Source organism: Euleptes europaea, chromosome 1 (assembly GCF_029931775.1).
Source record: "Euleptes europaea isolate rEulEur1 chromosome 1, rEulEur1.hap1, whole genome shotgun sequence".
Lineage (NCBI taxonomy): Eukaryota > Metazoa > Chordata > Lepidosauria > Squamata > Sphaerodactylidae > Euleptes > Euleptes europaea.
In genome coordinates, this window is record NC_079312.1 from 76,233,415 (window position 1) to 76,254,826 (window position 21,412).

At 45.1% G+C, this 21,412-nt stretch overlaps 1 protein-coding gene across 2 annotated transcripts in view; it reads right to left on the reverse strand.

The window, feature by feature from the left end:
- Positions 1-21,412, reverse strand: part of SEMA3F (semaphorin 3F) — a 152,997-nt gene that overhangs the window by 34,492 nt on the left and 97,093 nt on the right. Inside the window, exons 4-5 of one of the 2 annotated variants that reach the window (XM_056861157.1) lie at positions 18,682-18,801; positions 8,757-8,846 (exon numbers count right to left, since the gene is read on the reverse strand). In XM_056861157.1, coding sequence (XP_056717135.1) covers positions 8,757-8,846; positions 18,682-18,801 — 210 coding nt within the window. The remainder of the gene's footprint in view (positions 1-8,756; positions 8,847-18,681; positions 18,802-21,412) is intronic. The other variant, XM_056861163.1, reaches the window with a different exon arrangement.

The window sequence follows — 21,412 nt, forward strand, 5'->3', positions numbered from 1 at the left end:
TTAAAAGCATGAATGGAAGCTGCAGGAATGGAAGCTGCTCTTCACACATTTTTGAAATTGCCTGTTGTTAGCATCCCCCTTGATGCCCCCATGTCACATTAGGAACAGAAGTGCTGTCCACATGGATTCTAACAGTATCTGTTTTATCCTGTGTCAATCCCGCACCAACCATGAGAAATGCTCCTGCCAAGTCACTCTTCCAATAGCTACTGCACTGCCCTGTGAACCAATTTACAGGCACGTCACTTTGCTATTTTCATGCAAACCTCAAAATAGCTGTCCCATGCTCAAGTTGTCAAAGTAACGTTAGTTTGCCCTAAATAAATCTGTTCTGATTGGAACATAAATCAACGACATTAAAATGCCATATTCCACAGTCTGTATCTGCATGGTGTTATTTTATAAAGCCATGCATTTATTTTAAAAAATCATATTTCCAGTGCTCACCATCTCATCATCACGTCACCTACTACATTCGTGGAAAAGATCAGGAATGCTGACCTGTGGAATATCTTCAGAGATCTCTCATTTTCTCTACAGTGTTTACACCATTACATGTTCAAGCCTTCTGCAGACTTACACATTTCTTTCTTTTTATGCCAAATAAGTGGAGAGAAACTATCTTTTGTAATATGAAAACTAGCTTTCGTAATATGAGAACACCACAGCCATTGTATCTTACTACTAAGTGGAATTTAGCCTCAAATGGAAGCTTATTGAAAATTCCACAGATCATTAGGGAAGCTTTTGACAGTGTGTAGATGGATGAAATACACTGAGCTGTTCTTGCAGCTTTCATTAATTTGTTAATATAACTGCCTACTCTATAATGAAGGCTCGGGAAAGAAAACATTGGGTTCTTATTGTTGGAACAGGCGATGTCTGGTGTGCAAAGAAGGCCCTGTAGGGGGCAGCAAGAGGGCAGCTAGATAGGATAGTGAGGTCAGCCCACACCTTTTCTCCTGTTAAGTGTCATTCCTTGTCTGTCTCCAGATGGCTACTCTTAGGGCAATATCCTCCTTCTTCTCAGAAGTTCCACAGTCAGTTCTCTCTCTCTCTCTCTCTCTCTCTCTCTGTTATGTAGTTAGGAGACTATCTCTATATCTACCCTTTACTATCAAGTATGTTAGTTCCATAATAAACCTTTATCTATACTTTAATCAGGTTGTGCACCTTTGCTTTGTTAATTACTCTGACAAAACTTATCCCTTCATCCCCACAGTAACTGTATACAGGCAGGTCAACGTGGTTTCCCTCTGACGGAGAAAAGTAACTTGGCCAAAAACTTAACATGTTCACACAATTATCTGTTTCAGGGATCCTTGATGCACTGTGGCCCTGATTCAGTACTCTGCTCTTCTTTGCTGTTATCTTCAGTCATACATAATGATAACCCTTGTCCCCTCTTTGGCATCATAAGGGACATCAGGCAGAACATCTATATTCCACTTCCATTGGAAACTCAGCCTTCAAGGGACCTTCAGATAGTCTTGAGAGACATTATGACAAGCCACATCATTTTCATAGTATTAAAAGAACCACCATTCATGTACAAACATATTGGTGTAGGAAATAAGTCCATGTTGATATTGATTTACAAAATACGAGTAGCTAAAGGTTGCACATGGCAAAGCTTTTGTTGATTAAGGGCTCCAATGCCCTGCCTTTGCAGTTCCTCACATTTTCCTTCATTCTGGATTGTCCTTGGTTGTCCTGCAATATTATTCACCTACTTTTCATGTGTTTCCTTCCTACCCATATGCTGGCACTTTGGCTGGGTGAGCTGGAACCTTGTTGAATATGCACACAGCCAGCTGTGTACCTTAAACACACACACAGCAAGAAATGCATATTATAAATCACAGCTGTTGCATGGAAGTACTCTAAGTGGTTCTCCCAGAGGGCAATCACCAGAACGCCAGCCATGACTAGAGATGATGAGATACAGGTCTTTAAGCTGAAAAATTTAGTTGAAGAATGCAGAGTAAATGAATGTTCCTGTAATCAAATGACTGTCTACCACTGATTTAAGAATTGCTTTTATTTGAAAAGTGAACAAACACAGATGCATTTTGTGTTTTGATGTTTTTGATCAAAACATTAGCACAAATGCTAATGTAAATTTTCCCCTCCCATTGAAATAAACAAGATAAAAAAGTGCTTAACTTGGGCCAAAATATATCAATTTCCCCCATCATTAGTTTCTCAGAAGGAATTGCTATGATGTATACAAATAATTCTGTCAAAGATTTTATTGAAATATCTCAAAAATATTAGCATCTGGTAAAGAAAAAAACTGATAAAGTCAGGCTATTTGATTAGACTTCTCTCCTGCCAGTAACAATACGGATCTCCTATACTTTCCTCTCCCTAAGCTCTTTTTTCCCAATAGAGTCCACTGGCCATTATCCATATGCTATACTGGAATGGTGGCTCTTGATCAGCAGTGAATGGCCACAAAATGGAAGTATGAACTTTCTAGGGCTCTTTCTAACCAGAGGGCCATCGGCTTTATGTTCTAAGAATGGGGTGGGAGAAGGGCTGAAAAGGTGAGAAGCGCAAGATGCATGGTTCAAATGCCCTTACATTCAGTGTAATCTTTTGTTAACATCCACCATATTAGGTTCTGCTGAGTAGTGCTGAATCTGTCTTAAAGATGGATTGGATCGGACAGAATAAATCCTTTTCTGTAGTTGCTCTTTTACCAGAGGAATAGCTACGGTCAGCTGCTTTCAGTAGAATGGGCTGAGTCAGTATCAGCGGTGTATGGAACATTAGTTAGGATGAATGAACAGGATGAAAGAACAGCAAGATTATGATCATGAGGAACTAGGCAACCCCAGAACTACTCCATAGTTGCACAGACACATCCAACCGTCAAGCCATATCCAAAGATACAGTCACTAATCGAATCCCACAGTTTTGCCGGAAAATGCAGATATCTCATTTTCTCTCTAACCTTGCATAGTATCTGAAAGATGTTGACTATAGGAGAAGTCCAAGAGGAATGATAGAATACATGCCTCTTACATTAAACTTTTAGGGGTTGTGAACTGATTTTGCCTCAAATTAGACCTGGACATTATAAACTGCAGCCTTGTTCACTGACATCTCTCAAGTCCTATGATTTTGTTCAGATGGAGGCACCCTCTCTTACCTCCTACCTTTCTTGCTCACACAATACACATGTGCTAACACTTACAACCATCTATAAAAAGCACTTCTAATAAGATCACAGAGAATACTAGAGAGGTATAACCCAGGGCAAATTTTACTTCCATTTTCATAATCAGGAAATTCCGAGTAGAAAAATGTTGTAACTAATATTTTTACTACTCTAGATTTTAAAATAAAAACTAATATATAACAGCAACAGCATAGGTTCTCTTCTGATGTAACATCTGTTCACAAAATCATTTATACTGTCCAACCATTTTCACTATTGGCTCCTCTCATCATTTACTGTATATTTGTAACTCAAGACATGTGATTATTTTCCTTACACGCATGGAACTGTTGGTACTTCATTGGATGGCTTTCAAAAGAGTAAAGAATGTTGAGGGGATTCTTCATTCCAGGGGACAGAAATGTTTGCCAAAGGAAAGTCCATTGCTTAAATGAAAGTACAAACAGACTTCCTTACGTCGAACACAAATAAATTGAGTATGTTTAGGATAAAAACCCATTTCAACTCAAGAGTGCTTATAGGAGCCATTCTGTACTAATGGAAATGTCACAAATTGCATTTCGTTGGTAACAACATAGGTTCCATCTGCATTCAGACAGGCCAGATGGGGTGCTATATTTGGCTGAGTGATACAAAAGTGGACTTCGAGGGCTCAAGATTACAGCAGTATGTGACATGTTGTGTTCGTTAGCTCCATCTCTTTGGAACTTCCCACCATCTGGTCCAACCCACGCTCTTCCCCACCTATTGCGTTAACGACTTGGGAGGTCAATGGTGGCAGGATATCACTGAAGACTTGCTTCCTCTTTCTAATGTATGCCAAACACATGTTGCCACCAAAGGGAGTAAGAGGAGCAGGACTGTTCCTGATATTGTTGTCAGCCTGTTAAAATGGATTGCACAATCAGTGATGACAATACATGTACTGTTTATATTGCCACTGGTTATGCAATCCATTTTAACAGGCTGACAACATGTGTTTGGCAAGTACAAACAAGAGATGTGGGGGTATGTTAAATGGCATGAGGAACTGATAGTTGGCTTTTAAATGAGTGCAAATGTTGACATACAAAAAACGTTATTTCTAGTAAGTCCTGCAGGCTGCAAATTGAGCTTGCCAAGCAGTTATACTTATAGCTAGCAGTTGACTTTTGCCCTGAGGGGAAATTGCCGCCCTTTTTCATAGGACGAGAAGACTTCCAAAGTCTGGACAGAGACACAACACAGAAAAACTAAGTTGGAGCATCTAACACTATTTGTGAAATCCAACCTATATACTAAACAACAACAATGTTGTCATTGACATTAGCTTCTTCTAGATAAACATCAGAGTCCTCTAGACTTAAGTGCATACCAGCTTTAGACAAAAGTAATTAGTACTAGTGATCCTTTCTCCCAGAGTGATACTCTCAAGGGAAGAGAAACTTTGTTTTTGAAATAGAGAAGTCCTTGCTTGGAGAAGGCTGGGAAAGAAAGCAAATTATTTCAAGTTCAGAGCGCCTCATTTCAAGTTTGTTTTTTAGTCCAAGAACAAAATTGAGCTTGTTTGCCTAAACTAAATGTGCCTCTGAACAGTACAACCTGGTATGTGGGCAATAAGCTGCACTGTTGTTTTACATTAACATAAAAATAATTAAAATTGCAATTTTCAAGATCATGTCTGAAATTTCTGATTCTCTTGTTGTCGATGTATGAGCCAAGCCATGGAAGCCCTAACACTCAAACCAGACAGCCTCTTCAATCTAGAAAAAAAAAATAAGTAGCATTTCCTGTCTGCTATCAGTGCATACATGGGATAGGTGCCATTGGTGACTGACTACAAGGACTACAAGTGACTATTTTACTTCCTTACAAATCCAGAGGGTATACATTAGGATGTGGACCCCTTCACCAATCTCAGGATGTAGCACAACCTTAAAAAATGGGCAAATGTCTTCATTAACGCCATCTATACATCAGTAAGGACCATGCCTGTGTTCCAAGTATCTTGCAAAGAAAGGGTTCTCTTAGTTAGGCTCATCCATATAGTAACAAACCAATGTAGAAACTTCTTCCATACAGTTTGTTCCCACAATAGTCTCTGAGCAACTTTAGCATAGGAACAAACATGTCAGTAATCCAACCCGCATAGTTTCTCCTACCATACTCTGTTAAAAAAATTCCCATACCATTTCCCCCCCTGTTCTTGGAATGACTGGGGCCTTTACCAATGAAATAGTAGTGACAAATCTGGAATGGAAATTAAGATGATGATTTCCTGAGCTGGTTATGACCTGCAGTAACCAGGAGGAGAACAATCCATATTATTAGTAGGCTAAATTGAACACAGCCAATTTTATTTCCTTCCTCTTTCTGACATTTCTCAGGCATGCAAGGAATTCATAAAATCATAGAGTTGGAAGGGACCACCAGAGTCGTCTAGTTCAGGGGTCGGCAAACTCATTAGTCAAAAGAGCCAAATATCAACAGTACAATGATTGAGATTTCTTTTGAGAGCCACATTTCTTAAACTTAAACTATATAGGTAGGTACACTGTTTATTAACTTAATAAACTTTAATTAAAGTTTTAAGTCTTAATTAAACTATAGGTACACTGAATAAAACTTGATATCATACTTAATAGTGATCTTATTTATTGATAAAAATTAAATTGTAAGTCCCTGCCATTTCCCCCTCCCTGTCTAGAGTCCTCGTCTGGAGGCCTGGTCTACCGCCATAAAAGCCTATTGGTAGACCTGGCCTCCGGCTGAGTCCCATTGGGAGGCCAGGTCTACCCATTGGCTTTCTTGGCAGTAGACCTGGCCTCCGGAGGCCCATAGAAGCCAATTGGTAGACCTGGCCTCTGAAGGGGGACTTTCCCCCCCCCCTCCTCGGAGTCCAGATCTACCGACAAGAAAGCCAGTGGGTAGACATGGCCTCTGCGGAGGGAAAAAAGTAAGTAAGGTATCCATAAAATTAAATCATGACAATGACTGACAAACACTGTACATTTTCCCCACCTGCATTCTCAAAACTCTGCAGGGGGGCTTATTGCTGAGTTGTGCATCTGAGTGGCAAATCCAAGGCAAAACCTCCCATTCATAAATGGCCAATAACCTCCCATGCAGAGTTTTGAGAATCTGGATGGGGAAAATGTGCATCTGAGTGGCAAATCCAAGGCAAAACCTCCCATTCATAAATGGCCAATAACCCCCCATGCAGAGTTTGAGAATCTGGATGGGGAAAATGTGCATGAATCAAACATGGCCAGTTCTGCTGGGGGTCCCCACTGGGGAGAAAGGGGGAGTATGAATGAAGTTGATTAATGCAAGAGTATCATTGTCTACTACACTCTTCTTCCTTCATTCTGTTCTCCTTCCGTGAGATGCCTTCATTTCTCTCTCCCTGCTTCTAACCCCCCACTTATTTGTCAGTCTTGGCCACGGCTGCTTCTCATCCCTGGTTAGCAACTTAGATCGCAACCTCGGGGTGGGGGTGGGGAGGTGGCATCTTTGTCTTTTGGGGGAGGGAGCGGCGGCGGCCCGCTGCCCACCTGAGAAGCTCCCGTTGACAGTGAAGCCGAAGGTGGGCTGCTGGTGGGAGCCGTCCAGGTGCTGGGCGCTGTAGAGGGGCGACTGGCGGATGGGCGCCTGGGAGGCGGCCACGGCGGTGGTGTAGGTGCTGCGGAAGGTGCCGGCGGCGTCGGGTGGCTGGATGACCATCCGGGAGCCCAGGTTGTTCTGCCACGTGCCCAACAGGTCGGCCTGCCGGGGCGAGGAAGGTCATGCTCAGCTAGGGCGGGAGGGCGGCAGGTCGTCCCGGGACGGAGGCCGCGGGAGACGCTCACTGCCACCGCTCAGAAAGGGCGCTCGACGGGGCTGGGGGGGGGCTGGAATGCCCCTGGCTGAGGGAGTCCCGCCGCAGGGGAGCCCTTCGAGGCCGCCAGCCGGGGAGAAGCGCCCGTAAGCCCCGTCCAGTCCTGCCCCGCGGTGGCTGGCTGGCGGGCTGCTGCAGCGGCCGCCCCTCTAACCCCCCCCCATGCCCCCGGCCAGGGAAACCAGGCCGGTGCCGAAGAAGCGGCAACCAGGGTAGAGCAGGCTCCAGCCGCCGCCGTGAAGGCACGGGCGGAAGACATCCACCCCGCCCAACAGCTGAAGGGCAGGCGGGCCTGGGGCTGGAATTACAGCACCGCACGCCACCGCCACGGGGCGAGGAGGAGACAGAGGCTTCCGCCTCCCAGCCATTTGGGGAATTTCCGGGAGGGAGACTGAGGGTGGGGGAGGGGCCTCTCGGGCTGAGAGGATAAGAGGCCAGAGAAAAAAACCGCCACAGCCTCCCCGATCCGAGGTGGAGGGGCGGGGCAGAGCTCAGCCGACGGATGGGGGGAAGGGGAGCAGCACTCAAGGGTCCAAAGAGAGCTCGGGAGCCACGGATGGGGGGAAGGGGAGCCGCACTCAAGGGTCCAAAGAGAGCTTGGTGGCTCGGGAGCCATGGTTTGCTGACCCCTGGTCTAGTTCAACCCCCTGCACAATGAAGGAAATTCACAACTACTTCCCCCGTGCCCCTAGTGACCCCTACTCCATGCCCAGAAGATGGGGAAAAGCCCTTCCAGGATCCCTGGCAAATCTGGCCGGCAGGAAAATTGCTTCCTGACCCCAAAGTGGCAATAGGCATTACTCTGGGCATGAAAAAAGGGGCCATGAGAGCCAAGCACTGACACAACTCTTCCTGCCCTCCCTCTCATGATCTGCCTAAGTTCACAGAATCAGCACTGCTGACAGATGGCGATTGAGCCTCTGCTTTAAAACCTCCAGGGAAGCAGAGCCCACCACCTCCCGAGGAAGCCTGTTCCACTGAGGAACCGCTCTAACTGTCAGAAAGTTCTTCCAAATGTTTAGCCGGAAACTCTTTTGATTTAATTTAAACCACTGGTTCTGGTCCAACCTTCTGGGGCAACAGAAAACAACTCTGCACCATACTCTATATGACAGCCCTTCAAGATGGTTATCATATCACCTCTCAGTCACCTCCTCTCCAGGCTAAACATACCGAGCTCCATTTGCTTAATCTTTCAAGATATTCGCAAAACAATTGAAGGAAAAATAAAGGACTTGCACCATATCCTCCTTCCAATGATCATTATAATAATGTTGATCAACTCCTAATTATTCATGTATCCTTACTTCAATTAAATATCAATTTGACATAGCAATCCCATTTGTTCCAGTTTCAAACTGTCCGAACACTGTGGATGACCAGGCTATTCAAATACATGAGCTTTCTTGTACAATAAAGTCAGATACCTCCGAGAGTATGCTTTCCTGTGACAAGCCTTGTGCGAGCCTGGGGAAGAAGGTGTTAGCTTAAGAAAGGAGACGCAAGGAGAAGCTGTACAGGAAGCGCGCTCATTACTAGATGGGAGGGGGTGAATTTAGAGGCCAGCCCATTTCCTATGGGTTTGGCCCCTGCCCCTGTTAGTTGTTAGGTGCATGCCAGTTGAAATGAAGGTTAGAGAGCCCAGGCTCGGGCATGGTAGGGAAGGAGCCAGATGTGTCCTTGGGGAAGGGCAGGGCAGAGCGCGATTCCCACCTTGCGTTCCACTGGAGACGGGTGGAGGGAGGAGTCAACTGCTCTACTTCCCCGTCCTCCCTGCTGGATGGACTGGTTCAGCTCAAAAGCCTGAGGAGAGGAGGAGCAGAGAGTTAGAGCTGGCAGGGTAGTCTGCCAGAGAAGCAGGAACCGCAGGGTCTGGCCAGAGAATGCAGCATGCAAAAGTCTTATTGTCTCTCTCAAGTACACGTACACACTTCTGTTGAGACCAAGACCCCCATGTTAAATATTTATGTCCTGTCTTTCATATGTACATATCCAGCAGCAGCATCTACCTATCTCTCTTCACTGTCTGAGGATTGCCAGATTCACCACACTGGGAAAATTCCTATCCTAGGATTCCTTATCAAGAATGGCTTCTGCATCTTAAAGATGTTTATATTATAAACCATATGAACTTGCCTGGTTGTTATGTCCGATGGAGGCCTGGCTCTGGATGCCCACATCTTTTGAGATAAGGTGTATAATTTTCCTTGTGTTGGTGCCTATGTTTATGGAATTCTCCCCTCCATGCTCATTCAGCTCTCACCTACATTGCTGAGTTTTAAGAACTCGGCAAAATCTTTCCTGTTTACCCAGCATTTTAGTAATAGTTAGAATGATAAACTAATCTTGCTGTTAGTGTAATCTGTCAGTGATTGCTTTTTGTCTTATTTTGTATTGATTTTTTTATATTGTATTTCCTGTTAAATATCTTGTGAACTGCCATGAGTAATGTGGATAAAAGGTGGAGTGTACACATTTTAAATACGCAAATAGGTAGCCAAGCAAATGAACAAATAAATAAATAAATAAATGTCACCAGATTATTATTCCTATTTTGTTATGTCTCATATGGTTAAATATACATAGAGCAAGTAAGAACCAAATTATTTACCATGGTTTTGTCAAAAGGAAAATTCATTTCTGGATAAAAATCTCTGGATAAAAATTTACAGCCCATTCCTGACCTCCAATGACAAAAGTCCTTTAGAGGCCAGGAAGGGGTTGTGCCGGCGTTTAGGCCCCTGTGCCGGCATTACTTACAATGCCCAGGATGGGCCGGATGCCAGTGGGGAGGCCCGGATGCCGTCCTCCCAGCGCTGCCATGGCAGCACCACCCAGGGATCCTGGCAGTGCCTTCCGCTGGCATACCACCAGTGCAAAGGCCCACGCTGGAGTCCCAGGGGGCGTTCTGGGGGCAGAGCTGCCAGTAGGCAGCTTCCTGTCCCCTTTTGGCTCAGCATGCCGGCAGGAAGAATGGTGTGGCTGCGCCTGCTTTTTTGCAGGCGCAGCCTCACTGTTCTCAATGGGGCAAAACGCCCCGTTAAAAATTTAAAAAGTTGGCAAAATTTAAAAAGTCGGTGAAATTTAAAAAGTCGGCGAAAGGCTCTTTAAAGCCTTTCGGCAGCTGGGAAACAGGTTTGGAGGCACCGCAGCAGCACCTCAGCCACGCCGACCCCAGCTGCCGAAAGGTGAGGAATGGGATATTAATGGGATATTAATAATCAGACTTGAGTGTATGGAGCAAACGAATAAAATAGGATCTGAATCTTCATATAACTGGTTTTTCATAATTTGTTTATAATGACCAAGGCTTAATAGCTGATCCATTGAGACTGTGGAAAGATATGCTATCAAATGCCAACAAGTGATAAAAATATTGACATGAGGTCATCAAAGTTTATCTAACTAGTTTCAAGATTTAAAAAAGAACATTCACACAGGAAGAGGCATAATCAGGGAGGGAACTGACTGAATTTCAAAAGGAGATCATGCAACAAAAAGAACATTTACTAGGACAAATTTACAAAATATTACTTCAATTTGATACAGAAACAGAACAAGTTAAAACATGTATGGTTAAATGGATGCAAAATTTCAAGGAAGAAATATCTATCCAACAATGGGAAAACTTGCGGACGAAAGGTATAAAATTTACAGCCAGTCAAACATTAAGAGAAAATTGGTGTAAGATGTTTATCGGTGGTAAACTACTCCAAAAGATATTGAGAAGATGGACAAGAATTATAAAGGGAAATGTTGGAAATGTAAAGAGGTGGATGGTACTTTTTATCATATGTGATGGATGTGTAAAAAGAAAAAGAAATATTTGAAATAAATATATGTTGAAATCAGAAAATTTTAAAAGTTGAATTTAATACGGAAGCTAAGAGTATGCTATTGGGCATTTTACCCAAAAATATTCCAAAATTTTTGGAAGAACTGCTCAGATACATAACAGTGGATAGAGGAACACTTGCAGCAAAATGGAAAGCAGAAGAGTGCCCATGGCACTGGGAGAGTAAATGAGCTGATTATGCAGTAATGGCAAAGTTGACAAATTAAAGAATTTCAAGATAAATGGAAAGCATGTTATTTATATTATGCCAGGGAAATGCCGATGGGAGGCTGCGTTGGCTTCCGAGAGCCGCGCCGCTGCCGCAGTCCAAGGGGGCCAGCATAAGTCGCCCTACACCGTTGTCCTTGCCAATTTGCATGGCACAAGTGGCATGGACACCGGCGTGGGGGTAACACCGGCTCCTATGGGCATTTGGGGCCCCCTTCACGATTGCATGGTTAATTTGCAATGCTTGGGAAGTATTTTTAGAAATATAAAACAATATTTACCATTGCAAGTATTTTTTTAATTTATTTTACTTCACAATTCATTTTATAATATTGTTTAATGTCAATACTGTGTTTATTATTAAACAAAGTATTTTATGACTTATGCTAAGAATATTAGGATAATTACTGTTTAATGGTTATTATTATTTCACTATATATTGCTCATAATTGCTACTGTCTTTTATTGCATATTATTCATTATATCATTGTTATATTCTTTTTTTCTTTTTCTTCTGGTGTAATCAATTTAATTGTAACTGCTGTCATTATTTGGCATTTAATTTTTCTTTTATATTCTTATTAAAAAATAAAAAAAAACTCTTTTTAAAAAGTTTATCTGACTATATAAATGGAGAAATACCAATATTATTACAATATTTTTCATATAAATAAAATCAACAGCTTTCCTTTCAATTGCCAGGCGGTTAAGTGAAGCCATTGAGGTTCTGGGTGAAACAATGGACCCTGATGAAGCAGGTCTGGGATGCTTGGGAGTTCCCAGGGCATCTGGATGGATAGCTCCCTCAGGCTGGGAAACCAAGGTCTCCTCGGCCACAGCGGAGCAATGAGAATGATGTTTGCTCCCTCCTTCCTGATCTTTCTGATGACCCTTGGGAGTATGGGAATGGGAGGGACGGCAAACAGTAGTTTCTTCGGTCATGGAGACAGGAGAGCATCCATGTTCTCCGCCTCCTGGTGGAAGTAACGCGTGAAGAAACGCGGAAGTAGATGATTGCTCGCTGAAGCAAACAGGTCCACCTTGGGCTGGCCGAATCTCTCCACAATCTGCCTGACAACTATTCTGTTGAGAGACCATTCCCCTTCGTCTAGAGTCTGTCGACTCAGCTAGTCGGCTTGGAGATTGAGAACTCCTCTGACGTGTTCTGCTGCCAGAGACAGAAGGCTTACTTCTGCCCAGGAGAGAATGATCTCCACTTCCTGATGGAGCTTGGAAGATGTCGACCCCCCCTGCTTGTTGAGATACGCTTTGGCGGACACGCTGTCCGTGCATATCAGAATGTGTCTGCGACGTAGGAGACTTTGAAGTGTTGTAGAGCCAACCAAATGGCTCTTAGTTCTAGTATGTTTATGTGTAATCTCCTTTCTCTTAGTGACCACTGGTCCTGAGCCATTTGGTTCTGACAGGTAGCTCCCCAACCCTCTAGGCTGGCGTCTGTGTAGACCTGTATCTGGTCCTCTATGACGAAGTGCACCCCATTGTTGAGGTTGCTGTTTTGGCACCACCAAAGGAGGGATTGGCATAATTTCAGGGGCAGAGGGATGGACTTGTCCCTGCTCTGTGTGATGAGGTTCTGATAGGGTTGGAGGAGCTCCTGAAGCGATCTTGAGTGGAACCTGGCCCATGGAACCGAGCTTAGACAGGCTACCATCTTCCCCAGTAATTTGGCGAGGAACATGATCCTGCCATGGTTGGAACTGACCACTGATTGAGTCATGGACTGGATCTTGGTAATTTTGTCCTGGGGAAGGCATATCAGGTTCCTGTGAGTGTCTATGATGACTCCCAGGTGTTCTAATCCCTGTGTCAGGATTAGTTGGCTCTTTTCTAGGTTGACAAGAAACCCGTGGTTGGTGAGAGTCTGAACTACCTTGGCCGTGTGGGCCAGGGGCTCTTCTTTGGACTTGGAGTAAACAAGGATGTCGTCTCGAGAGGGAAATATCGTTATTCCCTCCTGTCGAAGCAAGGCCACCAGCGTCACCAGTATTTTGGTGAAGACGCGGGGCGCGGATGCCAGACTGAAGGGAAGTGCCCTGAATTGTTAATGTCTCTTGGCATAGCAAAATCTGAGAAACCTCCTGTGGGAGGGGTGTATTGGGATGTGGAGGTATGCCTCCTTCAGGTCCAGATAGTTAGGAACTGGTCCACCTGTAGTGCTTCCATGATGGAGCGGAGGGTCTCCATGCGGAACTTCTTGTAACTGACCTTTGTTTAGATGTTTTAGGTCCAAAATAGCCCTCCAGTCCCCATTTTCTTGGGGACTGTAAAAAAGATGGAATATACCCCGTTGCCAATCTCAGGGTGAGGGACCGGTTCTATGGCTTGAATTTGGTGAAGGTGTAGTATTGCGTCCAGGGTTCGCTGATGCTTTTCCCTGCGGAGTGATTTTGGGGGATTCACAAATTTGTCTCTGGGGGGAGATGTGAATTCTATGAAATAACCTGTTGAGATCACTTGGGAAACCCATGCGTCTGTGTAGGTCCTTTCTCACTTGTGGTGGAATAGTAGAAGTCTCCCCCACACACACCGGTTGTGACGTGGCGTCACTGTTTGGGGCTTTGGAGAACTTGTCTCCCTTGTTGCCCAAGAACTGATGTTGTCCCTGGGGGGGGGGGAAACAAAAAATCTGTTTCCCCCTCTACGAAAGGAGCCTCTATTGTTGCTCCAGGAACCCCTGCGTTGTTCTGGCCTGAAGGGTGCCAGAGAGTGGGAAGATGTGAAATTGGGATAGGAGGAGGAATGCTTCCTCTCCTTCTTGTAGGTTTTTTTTGGAAGGACCTTCTCCTTATCCTTGTTCTCTACCAGGATTTTTTCTAGCCTTTCCCCGAAAGGTTTTCCCCCAGTGTAAGGGTATGACATGGTTAGTGTTTTGGTTTTGAGCTCATTTTGCCAGGGGTGAATCCAGAGTGCCCTTCTGATGGCAATGTTAGAGGTGGCGGCACGAGCTGCAAAAGACATGGCATCAAGAGATGCGTCTGCCATGAACGTGGAGGCCTTCAGAAGTCTGTTACGGTTTTCCCCTGCATAAATCTGAATAATTTTCCTGAGCCACACAATGGAGGCTCTGGCCATAATAGAGGTTGCCGCTGCGGCTTGAATTGCTAGTGCGGAGGCCTCATGAACCTTTTTGGAAAGAATCTCCGCCTTCCTGTCCATCGGATCTCTAATTGTCCCCATTCCATCTTCAAATGGTAGATCAGGGGAGTGGACCGCCGCTACTCGGGCATCAATCAGTGGAAGCTGAAAGAGAGACATGGCCTGGGGAACCATGGTATACAGTCTCTTTGTGTTGGCAGGAAACTGTCTATTGGCTAATGGTTTGTCAAATTCAGCTTGTACTTGATTTTCAAAAAATTCTGGGAATGGAATCTCCCAGACACGAGGTTTGGTACTTGGGAGAAATTCCTTAACTCCCTTTTTCTGGGTTTAGGTAAGGATTCAGCCACAGGATCTGGATCCTCATTGAGGTCTAGGGCTACCAGAGCCCTGCTTAGCAGTCCTTGAAAATCCTCGGCTGAGAACAGACAGGGATGCTGTTCTTCTAGAAGAACTGGGCTGTCTTCCTCAGAGTCAAAATCTCCTTCCTCTCTACTTTCTGATTCTGAAGCCACTGAAGAGGCATCCTCCAGGGCTTGAAGAGATTGAGAGTGTGGGAGGGGGGCTTTGAGTGCCGCTTTAGTGCGCCAATGAGGGTTAGAGTGTTCCCCCTGCCCCTGTTGGGAGCGTTGGGGGGGTTAGGAACAGGATTCAAATCCGTGCCCTGCATAAGGGGGTAAGGGAATCTTTAAGGGCCATCATCATTTGAGCCTGCCTGTCCAGTACTCCAATAAACAAATCCATCATTTCCCGCCGAGTGAGAGGAGCCTCCTCCTCAGAACGCATTACGTTACCCCCTTGTGGAGACTTTGGAATGAAAGGAGAGCTTCCTCTAAGGCGCCCCTAGCCGGATTGGCTGAAGTTGCAGTCTCTCGCAGCTCGTTGCGTTTCACGCCATTTTGAGGCGGCTCAGAGGAGCGTGCCTTTTTGGAGGCGGTCGGCCCTTCTGCGCCTTGGGCTGCAAAGCCGCCGCTGCGGCTAACAGACTGCTCTCTTTGACGTCGCCCTGTCGAGGCGACGAGGGCTGAGTCATGGTTCTCCTCAGAGAGGAGGCCCGAGTCGGAGTCTCTCTTGGCGTCTGCCATCTTGCCCAACGGGGCGAAGTGGGGAGCGGAGAAAGGAAGGGGGGAAGGGATTAAAAGTAGCGGAGAGGAGGGAGCGCTCGCGGCTAACGCCGGCAAATGGCAAGATGGTGAGGGAGGAAAAACTCACTGGAAAACTAGACAAAGGTTAGCACAAATGGGAAACACACGAAGGAATTCTTTCACAACCAGTCGGAGTTCTAAAACGAAGCTGCTACCCTGATCAAGGCAGGACGGAAACTGGAGTTCCCGCCCAGGGGACAGGAAGTAGAAAGAAAAATTTTTGGTCCTGCCTACCCTGATGATAATACCGCGAGTTTCAAGATGACCTCCACCCAGAACGAGAACTGATCTCTATCGGCTGGAGATCAGTTGTAATAGCAGGAGTTCTTCTGCTATTACCTGGAAGTTGGCAACCCTAAGTATAATACAGTTTTTACAAGATTAGTAGTTCACGTCTTCACTGTACATTAAAAATGGCAATATTATTACTAGGATCCTAAGCGACCCAAGCAGAGGTACAGTGCGTAAATGGCTATTTTTCCACTCTCCTTTTCCACTGCAGTCTTCTACGGCCCCTGAAATTGTGCTTCCATTGATCAGTGGACCCTGAGAAATACCATGGAAGTTTAATTGCAGGGTTGCAGTGAGAGGAGGATTGGCAAAAAAATTCCCCTATTCTGGGAACGGAAGTATCTAATGTGGAGTGGAGAGAAAGGTTAGGTTCCAAGTCAATATTTCTGCTTATATGTATTTATGATCCATGTTCTTGAACTTTAGCAGCTTCCTGTTCAGTTATTGAGGCTCCTTTCCTGGGAACATGTTAACAAGTTACTTTTTAAAAAACCTGGAGATTTATCTCCCTGTCAGAATCTCTGTAAAGTGTGATTGGCAAGAACCGGTACCACAAGGTACACAGATTGGGAAGTTAATGCACATATCTGCTCCCTGATCTGTGTGCATGTGGCCCCAAATGTGCTCATTTTGCTTCTAAACCAGCACCTACCTGTAGCATTGAGATAACTAGTTGTGCAATTATGTTAGGCTGAAGCAGCCATTCAGCTATCTTAAAGCTGAAGCTGCTTTTTCCAGTCACTTGAATCAGGGGGTTGGCAGCTTTTTGCAGAATCAAACCATATCCAGAGAATTTCCCCAACTGCCTTGGAATAATAATAACATTAATAATATGCTAGACTCTACGAAAATGTCCAAATTCTCCAATGCAGTTTGGGAAAAAACAAACAAACACACACACACACACACACACACACATATATATATATATATATAAAACTGTAGAATTGTTAACAAAGGCCAGCATGTAACAAACAATGATAAAGCTAACATCACTTCTGCTTTATCCTCCCCCTCCACTTATAGAGCTCCATAAGCCTCTCCTGCTTTTCTCCACTTCCGCAATGGCTCTCGTTATTTCAAATGCTAGAACTGGCCTTGTTCAGCTGTTCTTAAAGTTTGGATGCCCTTCCTAAATTTGTCCTTGTATAAAAGTGTTCTTTTTTTACTTTTCCCCAAGGCTTTGTTCTTTATGCAGTTCTGTTATAGTTCTTTCATAGCGGAATAAACAGAAGTGTACAGCACATTCAAATCAGGATGTAGCACTAGTACTTTTAGATTTTGTCCTATATTATTTTCTTACTCTATATGTTCACCAACTGTTAAAGGTATAGGAAGAGAGCTAGTATAAAGGGGGCAACCTAATATGACTCTATGGGTATAACATTGTTTGTACAGTGCATGTACAAACTACTTTTTTTCAATACAATGAATGTGTTCATGCCTGCATATAATTGGTGTGCACCTCCAACCTTGCTCAGCATTCCTCTGTGGTTAGTAACAGAAACCTGATTGCTGCAAGTGGATAGAGGAAGCAATGGCACATGGATCTGCTTATTGCAAGACATGTCCATGTCCCTTGATATACCTATAAAAGGTATACCTTAAAAGCAGACACAACTAATTTCCTAGTATAACCAAACATAGAGGCTCGTGGTTATGCAATTAGTTCTTATGGCAAAGCTTTTGCATTGGAGATCAGAAGTGTGTTGCCAGATTCCATTGGCTGGACCAACTGGAGAAGCCATTCCTAGCATTGACATCCTCGTTGTCCAATACTGCCCAATGGTCTGTGGGCATTGGCTTGAAGGTTCTTGTGTGTCTGTTCATGCTGATGGACCTTTGTCTGGGATTCTTCCCTTTGAAGGAACATGAAAAGATCATCTCTAGCCCTGACTCTGCAAGTCTTCTCATGAACCCTTTCTATAATAATGATGGACAGGGGAAATGATTCCCACTCCGTTTCTTGAAATACTGCTAAAGCAAATGCAACATTCCAAATCCAGCATTATAACAAATGAAGTCAGACAGAACCAACTGTATCCTGGCTGGCCTGATATTGTGATACACAAAGAGTCCAAAGCTTTGATACACCACTTCCCACCAGAAGTTACAGAATCACGACTGGGGGAATAGTTACTGGGCTCCACTGCAGAGGTTCTTCAGCAGGAGGCTGTGATAGGTGACTGGGTTCCAACATAATCATAAGTATGGAAGCAACCAGAGCCAACCCAGAGCCCAGTTTCCAAGACATTGAGCACTCAGTGGATGGGTGCTGTGGATCAACACATGACTGTTAGAGGGAATAGAGGTATAGCTTAAAACAATGCCCCTGAGGAAAATGGGGTATGCAGTAAAAAGGTATGCAGTAATAAGTAAGAGCCCTGTGGAGCAGAGTGGTAAGCTGCAGTACTGCAGTCTAAAGCTCTGCTCATGACCTGAGTTCAATCCCAACAGAAGTTGGTTTCAGGTAGCCGGCTCAAGGTTGAGTCAACCTTCCATCCTTCTGAGGTTGGTAAAATGAGTACCCAGCTTGCTGGGGGTAAAGGGAAGATGACTGTGGAAGGCAATGACAAACCACCCCATAAGCATAGTCTGCCTAGGAAATGTCGGGATGTGATGTCACCCTATAGGTCAGTAATAACCTGGTGCTTGCACAGGGGACTACCTTTACCAAAAAAGGGTGAGACTAGGAGCATCTGTATCTCATTTAATCTCAACTACTGTTAATCTTCACCACTAAATAGTGGTTAATCTAAACCACTACTGTTAATCTTCACTTAACATGGTTATAAATGGGCCCTTCCTTCTTTTTCCTAGCCTTGTAGTAGATTCAGTGCTTAGAGAAGGACGGAGAAGATCAGTCCCTTGGGCCTTGCTGAATGTGGTCAGTGTTCTTTCCCACTGGGCTCCAAGTGTGGTCTAAGGTATCTTCTCTTAGAATGGCCCGAGACCAAGTCCCTAAGTTTTTCTAGCAGTGTTGTGGACTCAGTTCCGGCCATACGGTCCTGCAATACCTCACCTGTGCTTTACGGCCCCGATTGACAAAGGTGCAAACGGGATTGTATGCCCCAGTGCCACACACATATAGATGAGTTCGATTCCAGGGCTGGATAAGGCGGATGAAGTTGCCGCACTCGCCCTAGAAAGCAAGGGGAGATGGTACATTAGTCCAAGCCCCACTGAAATTAAATCCACTCCAAGGAGGACAAGCAGTCAATGATACATCGGGTGGTTCATCATGGGGAAAAGTGATTCGCACATAATTAAGCCATCAAGCAACAGATTGAGCATTAACAGAAAACTCCCAGTACCTCACATCCATCCACATGAAAACAGGCTGTGTGTCAAATGGTTCCCTTTTGCCTTCGACAACATTCACTTCTAGTGAAGAATGAGGCTACCAAGCCCTGTGGAGCAGAGTGGTAAGCTGCAGTACTGCAGTCAAAAGCTCTGCTCACAACTTGAGTTCGATCCCGATGGAAGTTGGTTTCAGGTAGCCGGCCCAAGGTTGACTCAGCCTTCCATTCTTCTGAGGTCGGTAAAATGAGTACCCAGCTTGTTGGGGGTAAAGGGAAGATGACTGGGGAAGGCACTGGCAAACCACCCCATAAACAAAGTCTGCCTAGTAAACGTCGGGATGTGACGTCACCCCATGGGTCAGGAATGACCCAGTGCTTGCACAGGGGACCTTTACCTCTAATCATGCTTGACCCTCTTTGACAATAAGCAAATAAACCTTTTGTCCCCAGTCTCAGCAGCACCTCTTCCAAGAGTGAGTTGGATGCACTTCACAGATAACATTCCTGCATCTCCTCTGCAGTGTCCCTGTTGGAAGGGTTTCGAACTAAAGACCCCCTTTATTGGAGCCCACACTCCTTTTTCACATTTTATACTCCAGAATCTGTAACTGAAGCAGACGATAAACTGTGGCTCAGAGTTCCCCTTCTCGGGCACTCTTTCTGAAAGCTGAGAAAAGAATCGCTGCAGTATTGCTGAGGAATATCTTGGTGTCAGGATGGCAAACCTCAGACTTCTGTCCCTGCTTATTTTCAAAAGCCAGAGGAAATTCTTCGAATAACAAATACATTAATGTAAACTCCCTGTAATGGACCGGGGAGAAGGACAGTCTGGCCTTAACAGTGAAGGGAAGAAAGAAAGTCAAGTCGGCCTCTGGGTCACTGCTCATTAAGAGGCTCCCAGGGCTTAGGAAACTGATTGGCCAGTGCTGCTCGCGCAGAATAGCTAATGGGTAAGTGATAGTGATGAAGCCTGGAGGGCAAACAGAACAATCCCCAGAGTGTATGCAAATAGAGTTGTCAAGGCCTGAACTTGTGAACTAATTGGATTCAAGACCAGGCGTGGGACACTGTGCTGTGTGTCTGGGCGCCAAGTCCAGTTTCCTCCTCACAGCTCATGTTTCCTCTTTGCCTCACGCCCCCAGTTAAGGGGATCATGCAAAACTGGGCCACAGCCAAGGGGGAACGGAGTTCAGTAGGATGGGAAATAGGCAAGCAAACACAGTTTCCTTTGCTAAGCCAGCTCGGCTGCTCCCAGCCTGTGCCCTGAACAGTAGCAGCTGAGGATTCCCAGAGAGTTCAAGGTCAGATGGTCAAAAAGCTGAGGGTGGCTGATAGGAAACAGCTTGGTTACCTCTGACTTGTTTCTTTTCAGTGAGATAAGAAAATATGCAGTACTGCTGAGGGACTCAGCTGGGGTTGGGTAAAACGTTTCAGTGCCTCTAGCCTACTGCTGACAAGCCGTGTTCACCTATTTCACCTTCTATGGCCTCCTAGCAACTTGTTAACAATCGTTCCCTTTAGATAGAGGCCCTTAGCACATGGGTTACTTACTCTGGGTTTGCTGCTGTTGGGAAATGGGCATTTCTCCAATCTTTCCCAAATCTGCTTTGCTGCAAAGTTTCTGGAAAGGCTGCTGCAAAGCCTGGGTGGCCGCTGTGTGGAAAGTCCTGCCCACATAGCAGACATTTCCCCTGCCCTTGTCTCTGTGGCAACCATTGCCTTCCCCCATCACAGGGTGTTATTGTTTTTTTAAACCCGGCAGAATATCACAAGTGGGAGACCCATAAGTACTTGCAGGGACATCTCATTTGCTTCTCCCCACAATTCCCTCTCTTTCTTCCTTCAAAGTCCCCATAGCCTCTCCTCTTCTCCTGCTTCCTTCTTTGCTTCCCACCCACCTACCAGTCAACCTACCTTTATCTGACCCCATCTTCAGCTTGTCCTCCTTTCACTGAGTTGTGCAATGCCAATTACTGGCCTAGGCTAGGGTTGTCAGCATTCAGGTACTAGCTGGAGATCTCCTGCTATTACAACTAATCTCCAGCTGATAGAGATCAGTTCACCTGGAGAAAATGGCCACTTTGGCAATTGGACTCTATGGACTGAAGTCCCTCCCCTCCCCAAACCCCACTCTCCTCAGGCTCCGCCCCCCCAAACCTCCTGTTGATGGTGAAGAGGGACCTGGCAACCCTAGGCCAGGCCCAGTTTTGTGGTGCTAAATGAGCTAACTCCTGCAAGAACTTGCAGGAGGCACCTCGCCTGTAGCCCCCTCCCTACAATATTTTCTCTTTCCCTCCTCCTGGTAGCCCCCAGATCCTCAACTTTCCCTGATTTCTCTTCGGCTTCCCACCCACCCATCAATATATCTTTTATTTGCTCCCAATCTTCAGCTATATTTATTATTTACTTACTGCATTTATACCCCAACTTGTTCCACAATGGGGATGCAAA